Source organism: Phycodurus eques, chromosome 12, assembly GCF_024500275.1.
Source record: "Phycodurus eques isolate BA_2022a chromosome 12, UOR_Pequ_1.1, whole genome shotgun sequence".
In the NCBI taxonomy this organism is placed as follows: Eukaryota; Metazoa; Chordata; class Actinopteri; order Syngnathiformes; family Syngnathidae; genus Phycodurus; species Phycodurus eques.
The window spans coordinates 16,055,398-16,070,086 of NC_084536.1; the positions used below are offsets into that span (position 1 = coordinate 16,055,398).

At 41.2% G+C, this 14,689-nt stretch overlaps 2 protein-coding genes across 2 annotated transcripts; one reads left to right on the forward strand and one right to left on the reverse strand.

Annotated features, from left to right (window-relative positions):
• The first annotated feature begins 22 nt into the window (after positions 1-22).
• ppig (peptidylprolyl isomerase G (cyclophilin G)) lies at positions 23-8,448 on the forward strand. Its single transcript, XM_061692437.1, has 13 exons — positions 23-157; positions 679-763; positions 2,574-2,648; positions 2,742-2,849; positions 2,977-3,021; positions 3,100-3,187; positions 3,299-3,328; positions 3,405-3,544; positions 3,645-3,819; positions 3,903-4,082; positions 5,162-5,252; positions 5,328-5,467; positions 6,370-8,448. Exons 2-13 carry the CDS (start codon positions 703-705, stop codon positions 7,343-7,345), a joined length of 2,109 nt encoding a protein of 702 aa, XP_061548421.1. The 5' UTR covers positions 23-157; positions 679-702; the 3' UTR covers positions 7,346-8,448.
• A 966-nt stretch (positions 8,449-9,414) lies between these two features.
• cfap210 (cilia and flagella associated protein 210) lies at positions 9,415-13,659 on the reverse strand. Its single transcript, XM_061692019.1, has 9 exons — positions 13,611-13,659; positions 12,751-12,950; positions 11,915-12,088; positions 11,479-11,684; positions 11,249-11,405; positions 11,036-11,175; positions 10,148-10,331; positions 9,860-10,024; positions 9,415-9,765 (listed from the first exon to the last, which is right to left on the reverse strand). The coding sequence occupies exons 1-9, from the start codon at positions 13,657-13,659 to the stop codon at positions 9,415-9,417; spliced, it is 1,626 nt and encodes a 541-aa protein (XP_061548003.1).
• Positions 13,660-14,689: the final 1,030 nt, after the last annotated feature.

Here is a 14,689-nt window from a genome sequence, read left to right on the forward strand (position 1 = left end):
GGGGGGGGGGGGGGGTGCCGTACGATTCCTTCACGAAATGTTCTGACGTCCCCATCGCGCCATCTTCGTAAGCGGACGAGCAGTGGACGTTGAATGAAAACCAGTGCCTTTTGATAGAAACGCCCGCTGTATGGAGTGAAAACATTGCTTTTTCCAGGTGATGCGCGTTTATATTTCACACTTCTCGACCGTGTGCACCATATGTCCAAAGTACCGATGCTCTTGAGTTTGGCCGGGAATCCATCCATTTGGCTGGCGGAGTAGGCTAAATGTTATCAGCGAGGCCTGAGAAGTAGAGAAGACCGATACCCGCTGGGATCTATGTCAAACTAAACGTTAGAAACGAGTATTGCGTGAGTGTATAAAACGGAAAATGTGTCATTATAAGGACTGAACCTTTTTATTCGTCCAGTGTACTTACACCAGCCGCGTGGGGTTTAAAATTCTAGCTAGGCTAATGTTAGCATGTCAGTTGGAAACAAGTAGGTACGAGCTGGGACTATTTTGCCTTAATTCTCTTTAAGTATGTGATAATGATTCACCACATTAAATGTACAGCTCGATTGTTTACGTTTAGACTTTTCAGTATGACTTATTCGGGAAATGCATGGAATGGAGACTTAAGACTTAATGTTTTTATTATTTTTGTGACTGATATGTAAGTTTTTGCTCCTTCAGGTTGGTTCTGCAGCGCCAGTCATCATGGGGATCAAGGTTCAGCGTTCTCGGTGCTTCCTTGACATCGGAATTGGAAACGCACTAGGTAAGGCCTAGTACACACAAAAGGATTTTTCAAATGTTAAAAGATTTTTATCTGTGACCGCACACTTGAAGATGAAAAAAATAGGCATTTAACAATTTTGGTCATAGTGTGTGGGTTGTGCTCCTACAATCTCAACACAGAACACTACACACATAAAGATTATGTTCCACATACCCTTCAATCTAGTTTCTCCAAGACCGAAATCTCGCCTGATATAACAAAAACATAACAAAAACAAAGAAGAAACCTAGTAACACAACACTGAGGAGAACACATGGGAGGAGGAAATGATGGTGGCCTTGGGACAATTTTTTGTTTTTTTTGGGGGGGGGGGGGGGTTAAATGAAAAACCCGTAATCGGAGCTCGTCTATCAATGCCTTTCTTTGCCGATCACAAAAACTGATCACCCGCGGCTCGTACTTTGCAGCCTGCAGAGAATATGGACAATGTAGCGCAAGGCTGGGCAATTAATCCAAATTTGAGCATGCTTTAATCTGTTTATTGTCACCCCAGTTCGAGTTCACCGTAAAACTAAATGCACAACAAAAATAAGTACCCTCATTTTGTATTAAAATACAAGACATTGTTTTAGAAATCACCAGCTTATGCTAACAGTTAATGGAAAACCCTATTGCTGGGCTAGTAATATTAGCAATTGATGATGGGAAGGATTTACCTTCAAATATTGAATATTCACGCACAAATGCTGTAGTAACACATATAGACAGTTAATATAAGAATACTCACTGGCATATATTTTTCCTAATCTGTGAAAAATGAGTTTATTCAAGGTATGCCATGACTTTGTTTAGCTTACAGTAAACTAGTAGATCCATGCCTGCACCGCACAGCACAGCCCCTGAGAGGTCAAGGCGCACACAGCAGGAACATCAGATAGTCATTGACTGAAAAAAGACACTTTTTTTTCTGACTCTATGAAATCAAACTAAACTTTTCCTTTTCGGACAATTAGGATTACAAAAAATATAATAATTTCTTAAATAACAGAATAATGAGGTTGGGTTTTTTTTGACACATGAGAAACAATACAGTCAATGTTTTTTAGCCATGAATTTATTATTATAATTTTTTAAAATTTCTATTATTTTAATGTTATTGTTTTACTACTTACTAATTTATTTTCTGGTTGTTCTTTTAAGTTATTTAAAGTTTAATTTACATAGTTAAATAACTACAAAGTTGTAAAATGAATAAATAATCATGTTCAGATTTCAAGATAAATCTGAACAGACTTGCTTATTATTTTTTCCCCATAACTATCCAGTCCTAGTGTAGTGTCCCCCTTCACTGATCCATAGATGGGCTAACGAATCTAGCATGGATAGTACAGTAGTTATAACCGTTTAAGCAACGGATATTTGAACACAAAGGGTACAGCCACATATGCAGACAGACAATATAACAATGCTCATAGGCATATATTCTTTATCCTCTATTAATAATGACTAATATTGCATCTTACTGAGTGCCTTAGTTTTGAATCTTGTCTTTGTCGTATGTATTTTACTGCCCCCTGGTGCCCAACGTGTGCACACCAGAAGGAGCAGCACAATGTCAATTGGCATTAAAGCATGACTTTTTTTTAATGGGGCTGTAATAGATTAACAATGTTTCCAATAAGGAAAGATGATTTGTGATGAGTGTTTTGAGTTTCGTGCGTAGTCTGTGTGTGGGAACCTGTAAGTCAATGCACCAAATCCACCAATGTACAGTGGTCTGGGAATTGGGTTCTGAACATGGCAATTATCTCTAAACCATAAATCATTTTTCTTTCTTTCCTCTTCGCAGTCGGTCGAATCGTTGTGGAGTTGTTTACAGACATCTGTCCCAAAACATGTGAAAACTTCCGATGCCTTTGCACTGGTGAGCCATGACATTTCACTACAATAATATTCATGCGGGAAAAAAATTGGCTCATTCCTGAGAAACATGCTTAAACGCTGTATTTTCTTCCAGGTGAGAAAGGTGTTGGTAAAGGAACCCAGAAACCTCTCCATTACAAAGGATGCCTGTTCCATCGCATTGTGAAAGACTTCATGATTCAAGGAGGGGACTTCAGTGAAGGTGATTACTTTTTATGAATTCTACTCAAAATCACCTGTGACTTGTTGCATTAATTTATCCATTGTTATTAAGCATAAATTAAAGCGGTAATGAAATTAACACCTGCTGATCTACTTTTTTATTGTAGGCAATGGAAGAGGAGGTGAATCCATCTATGGAGGCTTTTTTGAAGGTAAAGAGGTAGCTGGCTTATTAAATTAATATTGGCTTGAAAATGGCTGTACAATTTTTGCAATCCCTACACCCGCAGATGAAAGCTTTGGTGTGAAACATAACAAGGAGTACTTGCTGTCTATGGCCAATAGAGGAAAAGATACAAATGGATCACAGTTTTTCATGTAGGCAGCCGGAAGTTTTCTCAATATTACGGAATTGATGTTTTATTATTCACTTCTGAATCTTATGAATGTGTGTTGTTTTCCTTGAATGCCTCCTCTGAAACTTCTCAGAACAACAAAACCAACTCCCCATTTGGATGGGTAAGTGCTGCACAGTTGCAGTTGTCTGCATAATGAAGATTACACACTCCAATCCTTGATTGTTTTTTTGTTTCAGGGTCCATGTGGTTTTTGGTCATGTGATTTCTGGACAAGAGGTCGTACAAACTATGGAAAGTGAGAAAACGGATCCTAACAGCAGACCATATGCTGAAATCAAGGTCTTGAATTGTGGCGAACTCGTCCCCAAATCAAAAGGTTTTTTCCCTAAAAACAAACTATATTTTCCAAGTTGTGATCTGTGTTCCACCTCTGCAGCTCTTTTGATTTTAATCAACATTTTTGTGCATTTTTGTAGCAAAGAAACGTGACAAGAAGAAAGAGCGAGCCTCGTCAAGTTCCAGCAGTAGTTCCAGTGACTCTGACAGTGCTTCGGAATCCTCCTCTGACTCTGAAGAATCTGACAAAAAGTCAAAGAAGCAGAAAAAGAAAGCCAAAAAGCAAAAGAAGAAACAGAAGAGGGACAAGAAGAAGTATTTGATTTATCCTCACGTCAATATTAACTTGTAGCTTTGGGAAAACTGTTTTTATTCTGACACTTGTCATGTTTTCACAGTTCCGAGTCTGAAATTGTCGAAGAGAAAGAACAAGAAGAGGTGGTCATGTCCACCGTGCGTCCTGAAGAAATACCTCCCATCCCTGAGAACCGGTTCCTGATGAGAATCTCACCAGTTGAGAAAAAAAAAGAGGAGCCTGAGAAGGACAAGGAAAGTAAAGACGAACGGCCTAGAGACAGGTTGGTGATACACACAGCCTCCGAACTATGTATTTGAATAAATTTCTCTTTTCGCTGATTGCGAATATCAGCCATGAACTATTATCCATCCATCCATTTTCTTTACTGCTTATCCTCACTAGGGTCGCGGGCTGCTGGAGCCTATCCCAGCTATCTTCGGGCGGGAGGTGTGGTACACCCTGAATCGCAGGGCACATAGAAACAAACAACCATTCACACTCACATTCACACCTACGGGCAATTTAGAGTTCTCAATCAACCTACCACGCATGTTTTTGGGATGTGGGAGGAAACCGGAGTGCCCGGAGAAAACCCATTCAGGCACGGGAAGAACATGCAAACTCCACACAGGTGGGGCCGGGATTTGAACCCCGCTCCTCATAACTGTGAGGTAGATGTGCTAAATAGTCGGTCACCGGTCCGCCTTTTTATATATATATATATATATATATATATATATATATAAATAAATGCATGCATCAAAGTCGAATGTGAATATGTGAATCTATCTATCGTGATAGTTTTTGAGAAACTATATCGTCCGAAAAATATTTGCTACCGTGGCGGGCTGAAACATAATATATTGAGAGAGAGCAACAGCAATGGATAACACAAAAATACTGTACAAATGTACAAATAAAATTCTGCACTATAACGGGACTGCAAAGCAACAAACGTCATATAGCGGAGGATTACTGTATCTCTACTCTGTTATGATAAATTGCAGGGACTCATTGTTCTAGGGCTGGGAGTCATTGTTTCCAGACGTGCATCCTGGGAGTCACATAGTCTGAAGTATAAAATGATCAATGCATACTTTAAATTTGAAGGCAACCCATTTCTGGGACACAGATTTTTATCCCATAGGAAACATGGAAATTGAGTTAATCTGTTCCAGGCTCACTACCAACGGACAATGTTTTGAATAACATTTTGATATTCTGGAATGATAAATTGTATTTCTCAGAATAAATTTGACTCCTAAGATAAGGCACCACAAAATGGAGCAGTTTCATTTTGCCTTTACCTTTTTTGAACAGCCCTAATCGGACCAATGAATGTTACATTTCTCCTGGTAGATCTGGTGCAAAAAACAATTCTCAGTCTTCGTATAACAGAAGATTGGTAATGACACGATCCGGCAGGAAGATCAAAGGCAGGGGCCCCAGGGTAAGTGTTCCACAAAATGGTTACAATTGTATTCTGCTCTCCACCTGCTCATGCAATAATTCAATGTCTTTCCAGAGATACAGAACTCCTTCACGTTCTCGTTCAAGATCCAGAGATCGCTTTCGCCGTAGCGAAACTCCTCCCCACTGGCGTCTGGAGTTGCAGCGTCAGAGAATGAGGGCAGTCACTGTGGAGCGTTGGATTAAGGGAGATAGGTAATGTGGCCTGGATAACAAATATTCTAGCAGTGGTTCCCAAATTGCGGGGTCAGCAAAATCCGGAATACATTGTTGAATCTTTATTTTATTTTATTATTTTTTTTTTTTTATATAAATGCTTTTTCTCTTGAAAGAATACAAATATATTCTTGTAACGCTAACAATTTTTTTCCTCTAAAAAATACAATTTTGTTATCACAGTGTGACACTTTTTTTTTCTTAAAATAGTTAAATCGTAGTAAATCGAGGCGTAGTGGTTATGTTTAATTGGTGTTAGGGTTCTAAGTGGGTTCTGGGAAAAATTTCTGAGTGAAAGATTATTGGTTCAATGAATGAGTACTCGAAAGAATCACTGCCTACAGTTCCGTTGTATTTAACTTTTAAGTTCAATACATTTACATTTAATCTTTAAGAAATGTCGTTTTTTTTTGTTTTGTTTTTTGTAATGTGAATTGCACAACTTGACAGAAGTTAGTTTTCAAACTGCATTATAGTACAGTGGCCTACAATAATATTAAATGGACTTTTTAGGAGTAAAGTCCGTCTCGTTTTTGAAGAAGACTCATGCCTACTTCTTTATTTTTAATCTTGGTCATGATGGTGATACTTGGAGACCTATGTATTTTTTAAGGGAGCACTTATTGTAAAATGTTTGAGAACTACTCTAAGATGGAAGCCTCATCATTGTGTTGCTCAACATTGTCACACTTGCACAAGCTAATGGAGTTGTAAGGTTTTTTCTGAACCATTGCTTCAGCATCAACACACTGCTTTTCACTCAGTTACATCCATACAACGCACTTTATTTCTTTGACTTGACCAGTGCCAGGTTGCTTCAACAGATCATGTCTATGTTCTTGAGTTCTGAAAGTGATCCTGTTCACTTGGTCTTTTTTCAGAGGTGACATGAGTGAAGACAAGGAGGAGGCTGCTAAACCTCAAAGGAGAGAGCGACGGACATCCAGTTCAAAGCGTGAGCACGCGGATGAGGGTAAAAAAGACAAGAAGACTCGATCGCAGAGATCAAAAAGCAAGGAAGACTCAGGGGAGAAAGGTGAGAAGCAAAGCACACAGAAGGAAAAGAAAAGGGCCAAATCTAAAAGCCGCAGTAAAAGTAGAGAAAAAAGTCGACGGTCAAAAAGCAGAGATAAGAGGAGGCGATCCAAAAGCAAAGAGAAGAATCACAAGAATAGAAGTAGTGACAAGAAAGATCGCTCAAGGAGCAGAGACCGCAATGTGAACAAGAAAGAGAAGGAAAATGATCACGACCGAGAGAAAAACAAGGAACAAGATTCTGACAACAAGAAGAAAGAGGATTCCAAAACGAGCAATGGCGAGAAAACACAGACAAAGTCGCAAAGCAAAGACAGAAGTTCCAAGGACCGACACAGATCAAGCAGCAGAAACCGAGACAAAGGCGGACATGCCACCTCCAAGGATAAAGAGGAGAAACGGGATAAAGACAGAGAGAGGGGCAGGGAACGCAGCAGGAGTGCACACAGGCGACACGGCGACGAAAAGGACGACAGAAGACGGAGAACGCGTAGTCGGGAGCGCAGGAAAAGTCCAGGCAGAAGCAAGGCCAGAGATTCGTACAGAAGCAGACGCTCGAGAAGCAAGAGCAGCCGGAGAGGGCGCAGCAGAGATCGCAAGGACAGCCAGAGGAGACGACGACGCAGCAGTAGCAGCAGCAGCAGCAGCAGTAGCTCTGACAGCGATAGAGAAGACCGACGCAAACGTCGCAAAAGCCCCGATTCCAAACGGAGAAGATCTAAAAGCACCTCCAAAGACAGGAAAAGAGCAGACACTACAAAAGGCAAAAGTGACAAGAAGAAGAATCGCTCAAGCTCCAGTTCGAGCTCTGATCGCAACTGAATCTGTCCCGAAAATAGCTCGGCATTTTTCTCCTGTATATTCTGCTCAGTACGCATCCAGCACGCAGCTCCGTCTTTCAACAAAGAGCCCCACATCTTGATATTCCTCACTCAGTGCAACAAAGCCACAGTTTGTCCATAATGCCACCTTTCATTCCCTAAGAGTAAACAAGAGGCTTCACTAGACAACTGCAATGCTGGAAGAGGGAGCGATTAAGCTGAACCAATAAAAAAAAAAACAGCAACAACAAAGGAGCACTGCGTCTTGTGAGTCAAGGACTTGGTTTTAGCACTGAGCAAGGGCAGTTTTTATGTAGCCGACTGCTGAAGCTGAAGACTAAAAACCAGCGCCCCCGTATGTCAAAATCTGTGACCCTAGTTTGATTATTTGGTACAGCCAATTAAAGATTTTACTGTAAGACACTTCTTTTTCTACTGAATTTTGGTTTGTTATTTAACATCATTTTTCAGGTGGCAAATCTGATTAAAAAATGTATCATATTTTTTGCATGGCTATTTCAGATCTAGAGGTCTTCACCTGTGAAGTTTTAAATGACTTCTCCTAGTCTCTGTATTCTTGTCAACTTATTTGCTTTTTGAAATGGAGGAAACTGTAATGTCAACGTAAAGTCAACTTGTATGAAATGTTCATTGTGCAAGTTGGTTTTAAGGTTTCCCCTCTGTGTAGAATGGAATTAAAATACAGCATTTTGATTTTAAAATACTGCTTCAATGTTCTGCTGCCATTATTAGCACTCGCAAGTACAGAGCCGTGTCACGAATAGTAACAATCTGCCAATAATAGATGTCCTCCATAAGGATTATAATTGTGTATTTGATGCCACATGATGTTGCCAAAATACTACTTTTCTATTTGAATTAAGAAAAAAAAAATTGCTAATATGTGGGGACCACGGTATCACCTGAAAGTTCCTGTAAAGTGAAAATAACTGCCTAGATTCTAAATTTGACACACCACAAAAGCAAATAAGGGGTTCTGTTTTGGATCAGTGTCCTGTTGCAAAACCAATCTTCTTTTGAGCATCAACTGTTGTACAAACACCAAGTTCTTTTGCAAAATATCTTGATAAAGTTGTGAATTCATTTTTCCTGTATTGTAGATTTGTCAACAGATGTTGGCACGTGCCAGTGATTTCTGTAAGTCTTCAGCTGAGACCCTCAGGTTCTTTTTCACCTCATTGAGCATTCTGCGCTACTCTTGCAGTCATCTTTTAGGGCGGCCTAGCAGTGCTGAACTTTCTCCATTTATCGACGATTTGTCTAACTGGACTGATGATCATCAAGACATACACTGTTGTAAACCTTTCCAGCTTTATTCAAGTCAACTTCTAAATCCTAGATCCTCTGAGAGCTCTTTTGAGCGAGGCATGGTACACAGGCAATGTTTCTTGACTAGAGACAAGTCTAAGGTGGTGTGTGTTTTCTAGTGGCCAGAGCAGTTTTAAGCTACAGCTCCAATCTTGGCTCATTGATTCGACTCCAGGTTAATTGCCTCACACCTGACTGATTACCTTTTGGAGAATCGGTAGCCTGTATGTTCATTTACTTTTTCCTCACTCCTGCAAATGTTTACATGTTTTCCATAAAAAAGGAAAATCTGTAATTGTGCGGCATTAGTTTAAGCAAACTGTTAGTTTATTCTTGTGATTTAGAAGATCACACCCTGTTTTCTGACCAATTTATGCAGAAATTCCACAGGGTTCACCTACTTTTTCCCAACCACAGTAATTGCGCAGGACAACCGCCCAAGCGAACGAAGGTGCTCAACTTATGTAGTTGGGGAAGGCCATCTCATACCGGACGCCCAAGTGCGTCACAGTGCTGTTTTAGCCACGAAATGGTGAAAACAATTAAATGCTATATCTCCACAATTGAGTACTATATTGTTCATAGTCTTTGCACATTTTTAGCAATTATCTTCAAACATCACATGCATAAAATACTTGGAAACAAATCTCTGAATTGACTTTACATCTATAACCAATCTCAATCAGGTTCTATTTCCTACTATTACAATATCGAGTTCTCCATTGGCCTTCAGGAGGCGGTCTATAACCATTTAAACCCGAGCCTCTTCTTGCCTCCTTCAATATCGTCAACCTCATGGATCTTCTTAATATCGCGGGTGCTGTCCGAGACGTATTTCGGCATTTCAGCACCGCTGGTGTCCTGAACGAGGTAGCGAGGTCGTGCTCCGGTGAAGATGGGACCCCCTGCGGCCCCCTCCCTCACAACCTTGTAAAGTGGAAGCACGTTGCGCTGAGCGGTGGCTGCTGCTTGGACCACGGCACTCGAGTACTGCTCGAACCCAAATTCTTCTTCAGCAAGGCGCTCCATGTTCTTTGAGTCAAACTCACGCTCCGCTCGCCACACTTGATCCTGCCTGGCTTGTTTCTCCAACTGCATCGGAAATATAAGTCAACTGTCAAGTCAGCCCAGTAGAACTAAGCCATTTTGACTCTTCAGACTAAATTTGCTCACGTTACTCATTTACCATCTGGCTTGCATTGAAGTCCTGTAACTTCTGGAGCTCTTGTCGGATGCTCTGGGCCTTCTTTTGGTGTTCCTCACAAAATATTCGGTCACCCTCTTTCTTTGCCAGAAGAGCTGCTCTTTCTTTCTCCTTTCTGATCAGTTCGTTCCGCTCCTTCTCTTTGACCTGTTGAAGCACAACTACCGTGACAAACAATTTGTTCACCGGAGCTTGTTGAAGCACCACAACAAACACTCCAGGAGAAATGTGTACAGCATATATTTTTTCTCTCTTAACATTTTAGTTTACCACGTGTTCCCTGTGAGCTGCGATTGACCTCATCATTTCCACCCTCTTCTTCTCCTCCTTCCTTTGCTGTTGCATCCTCTGTGCGTCCTGCTCCGCGACAGCCTTGGCAACGCTCTGCTGCTTCTGCTCCGTCTGAGCCAGGGTCAGCTTGTCCATGAGCCTCTCCCTGCGATTCTGATTCTCTCTGAGGAATGAAAACAAAAACTCATTGGCTGTGACTCTCAATTATAAATGGCTTAGGATGTTGCCACAGAAGTGCAGAATTGAACCAGAAGAACAGATCTTATTGTATTTCTCACTTCTGTACTTTTAGCACTTTTATTGAGTGTGACTCTCGAGTTGAGATGACTTCAGGATGTTGCCACATAAGTACTGACCAGAACTATGAGAGGAGATCAGCCTGCATTATTTATTGCTTCTGTGTATTTACCACCAAGAACTCGATCATGGCTTATCACACTAAATTACAAAAAAGTTCAGTCCTGCTTGTGGTTCCCAGGGTGTCCCATAGCCTATAAAGTTCTTACTTACCATCATCCACATTTGCACCTTCAAGTCCATAAAAATTTTTTTTCCATTTCTGATAAAGAAAGCCTATAACGGACTTAGATTTGCCCTGAATTGTTACAGGCCTAGACCGCAATAGGAGTTTGCATGTTCCCGCCTTTCTTGAATGGGTTTTCTCCAGGTACTCCGGCTTCCTCCCACATTCTGTGAATGGCTGTTTGTCTCTATGTGCCCTGCAATTGACTTGAGTCTAGTCCAGTGTATACCTCGCCTCTTGTCCAAAGTCAGCTGGGATAGGCTCCAGCAAACCTGCGACCCTAATAAGGACACTTGAAAATGGATGGATTTGGTGTACGGGTTTTAAGCTCTGCTAATTCTTACCTGAACAACTCCGTCTCTTTATCTCTTCTTAACTTGACCATTTTCTCCTTTGCGGAAAGGAACAGTTTCCTTTGGGCCTCTTCCGCTTCCTGTTTCTCTGCATCCAGCACCCTAGAAATGTCTCTTTGAGTGAGATGCTCCTATTAGAAGGCATCGGTGTGTCATAGATGGACCACAAAAATTAGCTACAAGTGTTCTCATGAGCCTGCCCACCAGCTGAGCTTGCATGAAATCGCTCTTCTGCTTTGCTTGTGCCTCCTCCTCCATTTTTTGCTCCCATTGATGAAGCTCTTGAAGCCATTGGATTTCATCGCCGTCCTTCTTCGTCTCATTTTTCCGTCGTTCCCTTTCCAGCTGATTTTCCTTTATCCTACAGAACGGGGGTCACATATTGTTCAGTGCATGGTCTAACTGGTGTAACCACAACCTGCTTCTTCACCTACTGCTTCTGCAGTTCTTGTGCAAAAGCCTTGCTCGCCTGTCTTTTCTGTTGCGCTCGCTCCTGCTCTTTTTTGAGAGCTTCATCCTCTCTGGCCTTCACCTTCTGCATGAATTCTTTGTCCAGGTCTTTGGAGGCGCTCTTCCTCCTTTGCTTCAGCTCTATTTGGGCCTCCCTTTCCTTCAGAACCTCCGTCAGCAAGAGTGCACGCTGGGAGGAGGAGAAAAGAGGACAAATGCCATTGCTGCTGAGAAATGAGCATTGACACTGCATCATATTTGTGTGGGATTTATTAACATATTTTCAGTTTCTACTTATTGTTTTTCAATGGATTGTTTCATATTGATACCCATGAAGTATTTTCTTACAAATATTTACTTTAATTTTTACTTCAAGGTCTCATAAAGTGCGTCCCAGAAGAAGAGATGTGGGATACTAACATGTAGTCCTTTGACTCGCTCCGTTTCATAGTACAGCTGCTGCTTTGCCTTCTCAATGGCCTCTTTCTGCTTTTCTTCACGATATTTGGCCTCTTCCATATCGATCTGTTTCCTTTTTTCCTCCTCCATCTGGTCCCGGATCATCTTTGCCTCCAGTTTCTTCTGTCTCTGACACTTGAAATAAGTGCAAGGGGGTTGACATATTTGTTATTGCAACCTTGCTGAGAAGCAGGGGCGGACTTAGCATAAGGCAAACACAGGCAATTCCACCCATACTTCTCATAAAAACTGATTAATACAATTTCTTTGATGTAAAGAAATGATTACCGGTAATATTTTGGACATAATTGACATGCACGTCAAAATTTTTCAACTATCATAATTAGTTTGATTGCTCCCCCTCCCTTCTAATGCAATGGACTATTCCGTCTTCTTACTGCACATGTGCAGACTTGATTAAGGAAGAGGGAAGCCAAACAAACCTGTTGGCGAAGGAAGAAAATGAAGCAGTGTGATGCTGGTGGAGCGGAAAAGCCGAGAGGAAAAACAGTTTTTAATGAAAACTACAAAGGGTTTCAACGTTTTCTCGCTGTAACACCATGACAACAGCTACAGCCGGACTGTGTTGTCAGTAGTATTATTGCTGTCAGTGTCAGCCTAGATGAAGATTGACATGAATGACACTTCATCAGGAAGATGAGGGTATCGAAGTGGTAAATTTAATATTCTTATCCATTTCAGTAAAAGCGTTGAGATCATTAATCTTTGAAGTACATGGATTGCTCACTGACTGTGTTTGCCAAATACGCTCCCGCTAGGAAGTACAGTCCAGTTACGGTGAGCGTGTTTGGCCACAGTTTGGCCATCTCTTTCGATTTCAGCTGCAGGGCCCGCCTCTGCCTCGCGGCCTCCATCACCCGTTCCTTTTCCTTGTCCACACGGTTGATTTCATCTTGGATCCTCAGCCAGTCCGCCTTGGTTAAGACGGTGACCTGACGGAGATCTGGAAGCTGGATTGTCTCACTGATGTCCTTTGCTGGAAAGACTTTGAATAAAGAAGTAAGTTACCACAGCAATGGTGAATATGCATTCACTTGTCAGAATAATTGTGGAATGATTATTGATGGTCAGTGTTTAATTTCAGTATTTCCAGTTGTTACAGTAATTTAGTGTAAGTAATGTATTCTAAGTGTTACATTTTGAAAGCTCATTTGTTTAATAGTTACGAAAAAATCAGATGTTAGATTTGTACACCTGGATTAGGCTATAAAACGTCATTTTGGATATATTCATCCATCCATTTTTTTTTTTATAGCCTTTTTCTTCATTAGGGTCACAGGTGAGTTGCAGCCTATGGCAATTTCCAGCAGACCATTGGGCGAGAGGCCACCCTGGACTGGTCCCCAGCCACTCACAGAACTCATACATAGACAACCAAGCATACTGCTCTTTAGACAATTTAGCCTCTCTTGAACGACCCCAACAGGGACAAACCCATTGCAAAAACATGGGGAGAACATACAATTTGTGTTCCTGAGATTCGAACCCTGAACCACAGATCCATGAGGCAGAGGGGCAAAACACTAGGTTACCATGCTGCTCCGCATCATACATTGATCGGAATTTAAAATCAATGGTCCTGCATAACTAAACTAAATATATAACTAAAACATAAAAAAATACATTCAACTCTCACCACTTTTACTGGAACCTCTCTGTCGGCCATGTTGAACCACTGATGACATTTTTTCGTTTTTGTCCTCCAATACTAACTCAATATTAATTGTTAATATGAATAAGTAAAGTACTCCCTAAACCAACGTGTGCTAACTTTGTCACCGCCACAACTGAATCATTTGTTGCCTTGTGTCCAAGCAACCCATTTGAGGTACTCCCTCTTACTGACACTAGAGAGAGCTGTTGGTAAAATGTTCAACGTCAGCAATTAGTAATAAAATAACAAACTACACCTAAATTGCCCGTAGGTGTGACTGTGAGTGCGAATGGTTGTTTGTTTGTATGTGCCCTGCGATTGGCTGGCAACCAGTTCTGGGTGTACCCCGCCTCCTGCCCGATGACAGCTGGCATAGGCTCCAGCATGCCCGCGACCCTCGTGAGGAGAAGCAGGTCGAAAAATGGATGGATGGACAACTGAAATGTACTTGGACAGTTATCCTTTCACGTACCACTAGAGGGAGCCCATGTACCACTAGCGGTACAGTGGTGTCTTGAGGCACGAGTGACACAACTTATGAGTTTTTCAAGAGACCTGCTGTCATTCAGGCAATTTTTTGCTTTGATTTGTGAGTGCAAACTTGTGATACGAGCGCTGGATGGTGGCAGTGAACTCAATTCAACTCACTTCACAATAAGCAACAGTTTGGCAAATAGTGAACAGTTCTTCAAAAAAAGAGACTTCAAACTGTTTAATGCCTCTCCCAGTTGAAGTTTACCATCAAACTAAACACAAAACAAAGAGAATTACAATGTGGTGTATTTAGAACTACCAAACAACTTTGTCTTAAGAATGCCCCTGCTAGCTTAACGCTAACATATAATGGAAAACCACATTGATGGCCTAACTATTTGCATCAATAGTTGTGGTGTAATAACCCTTTAAACAATGGATATTTGAACCCAAACAGTGGCCAGACCCAGACAGACAATATAGCAATAAATGCAATGCATATATTCTTTATCCTCTGTAAAGAAGGACGAATATTACTGGAGCTTACAGAGCAATTGAGACTGTCTCCTTCATGTATATCCCCATGT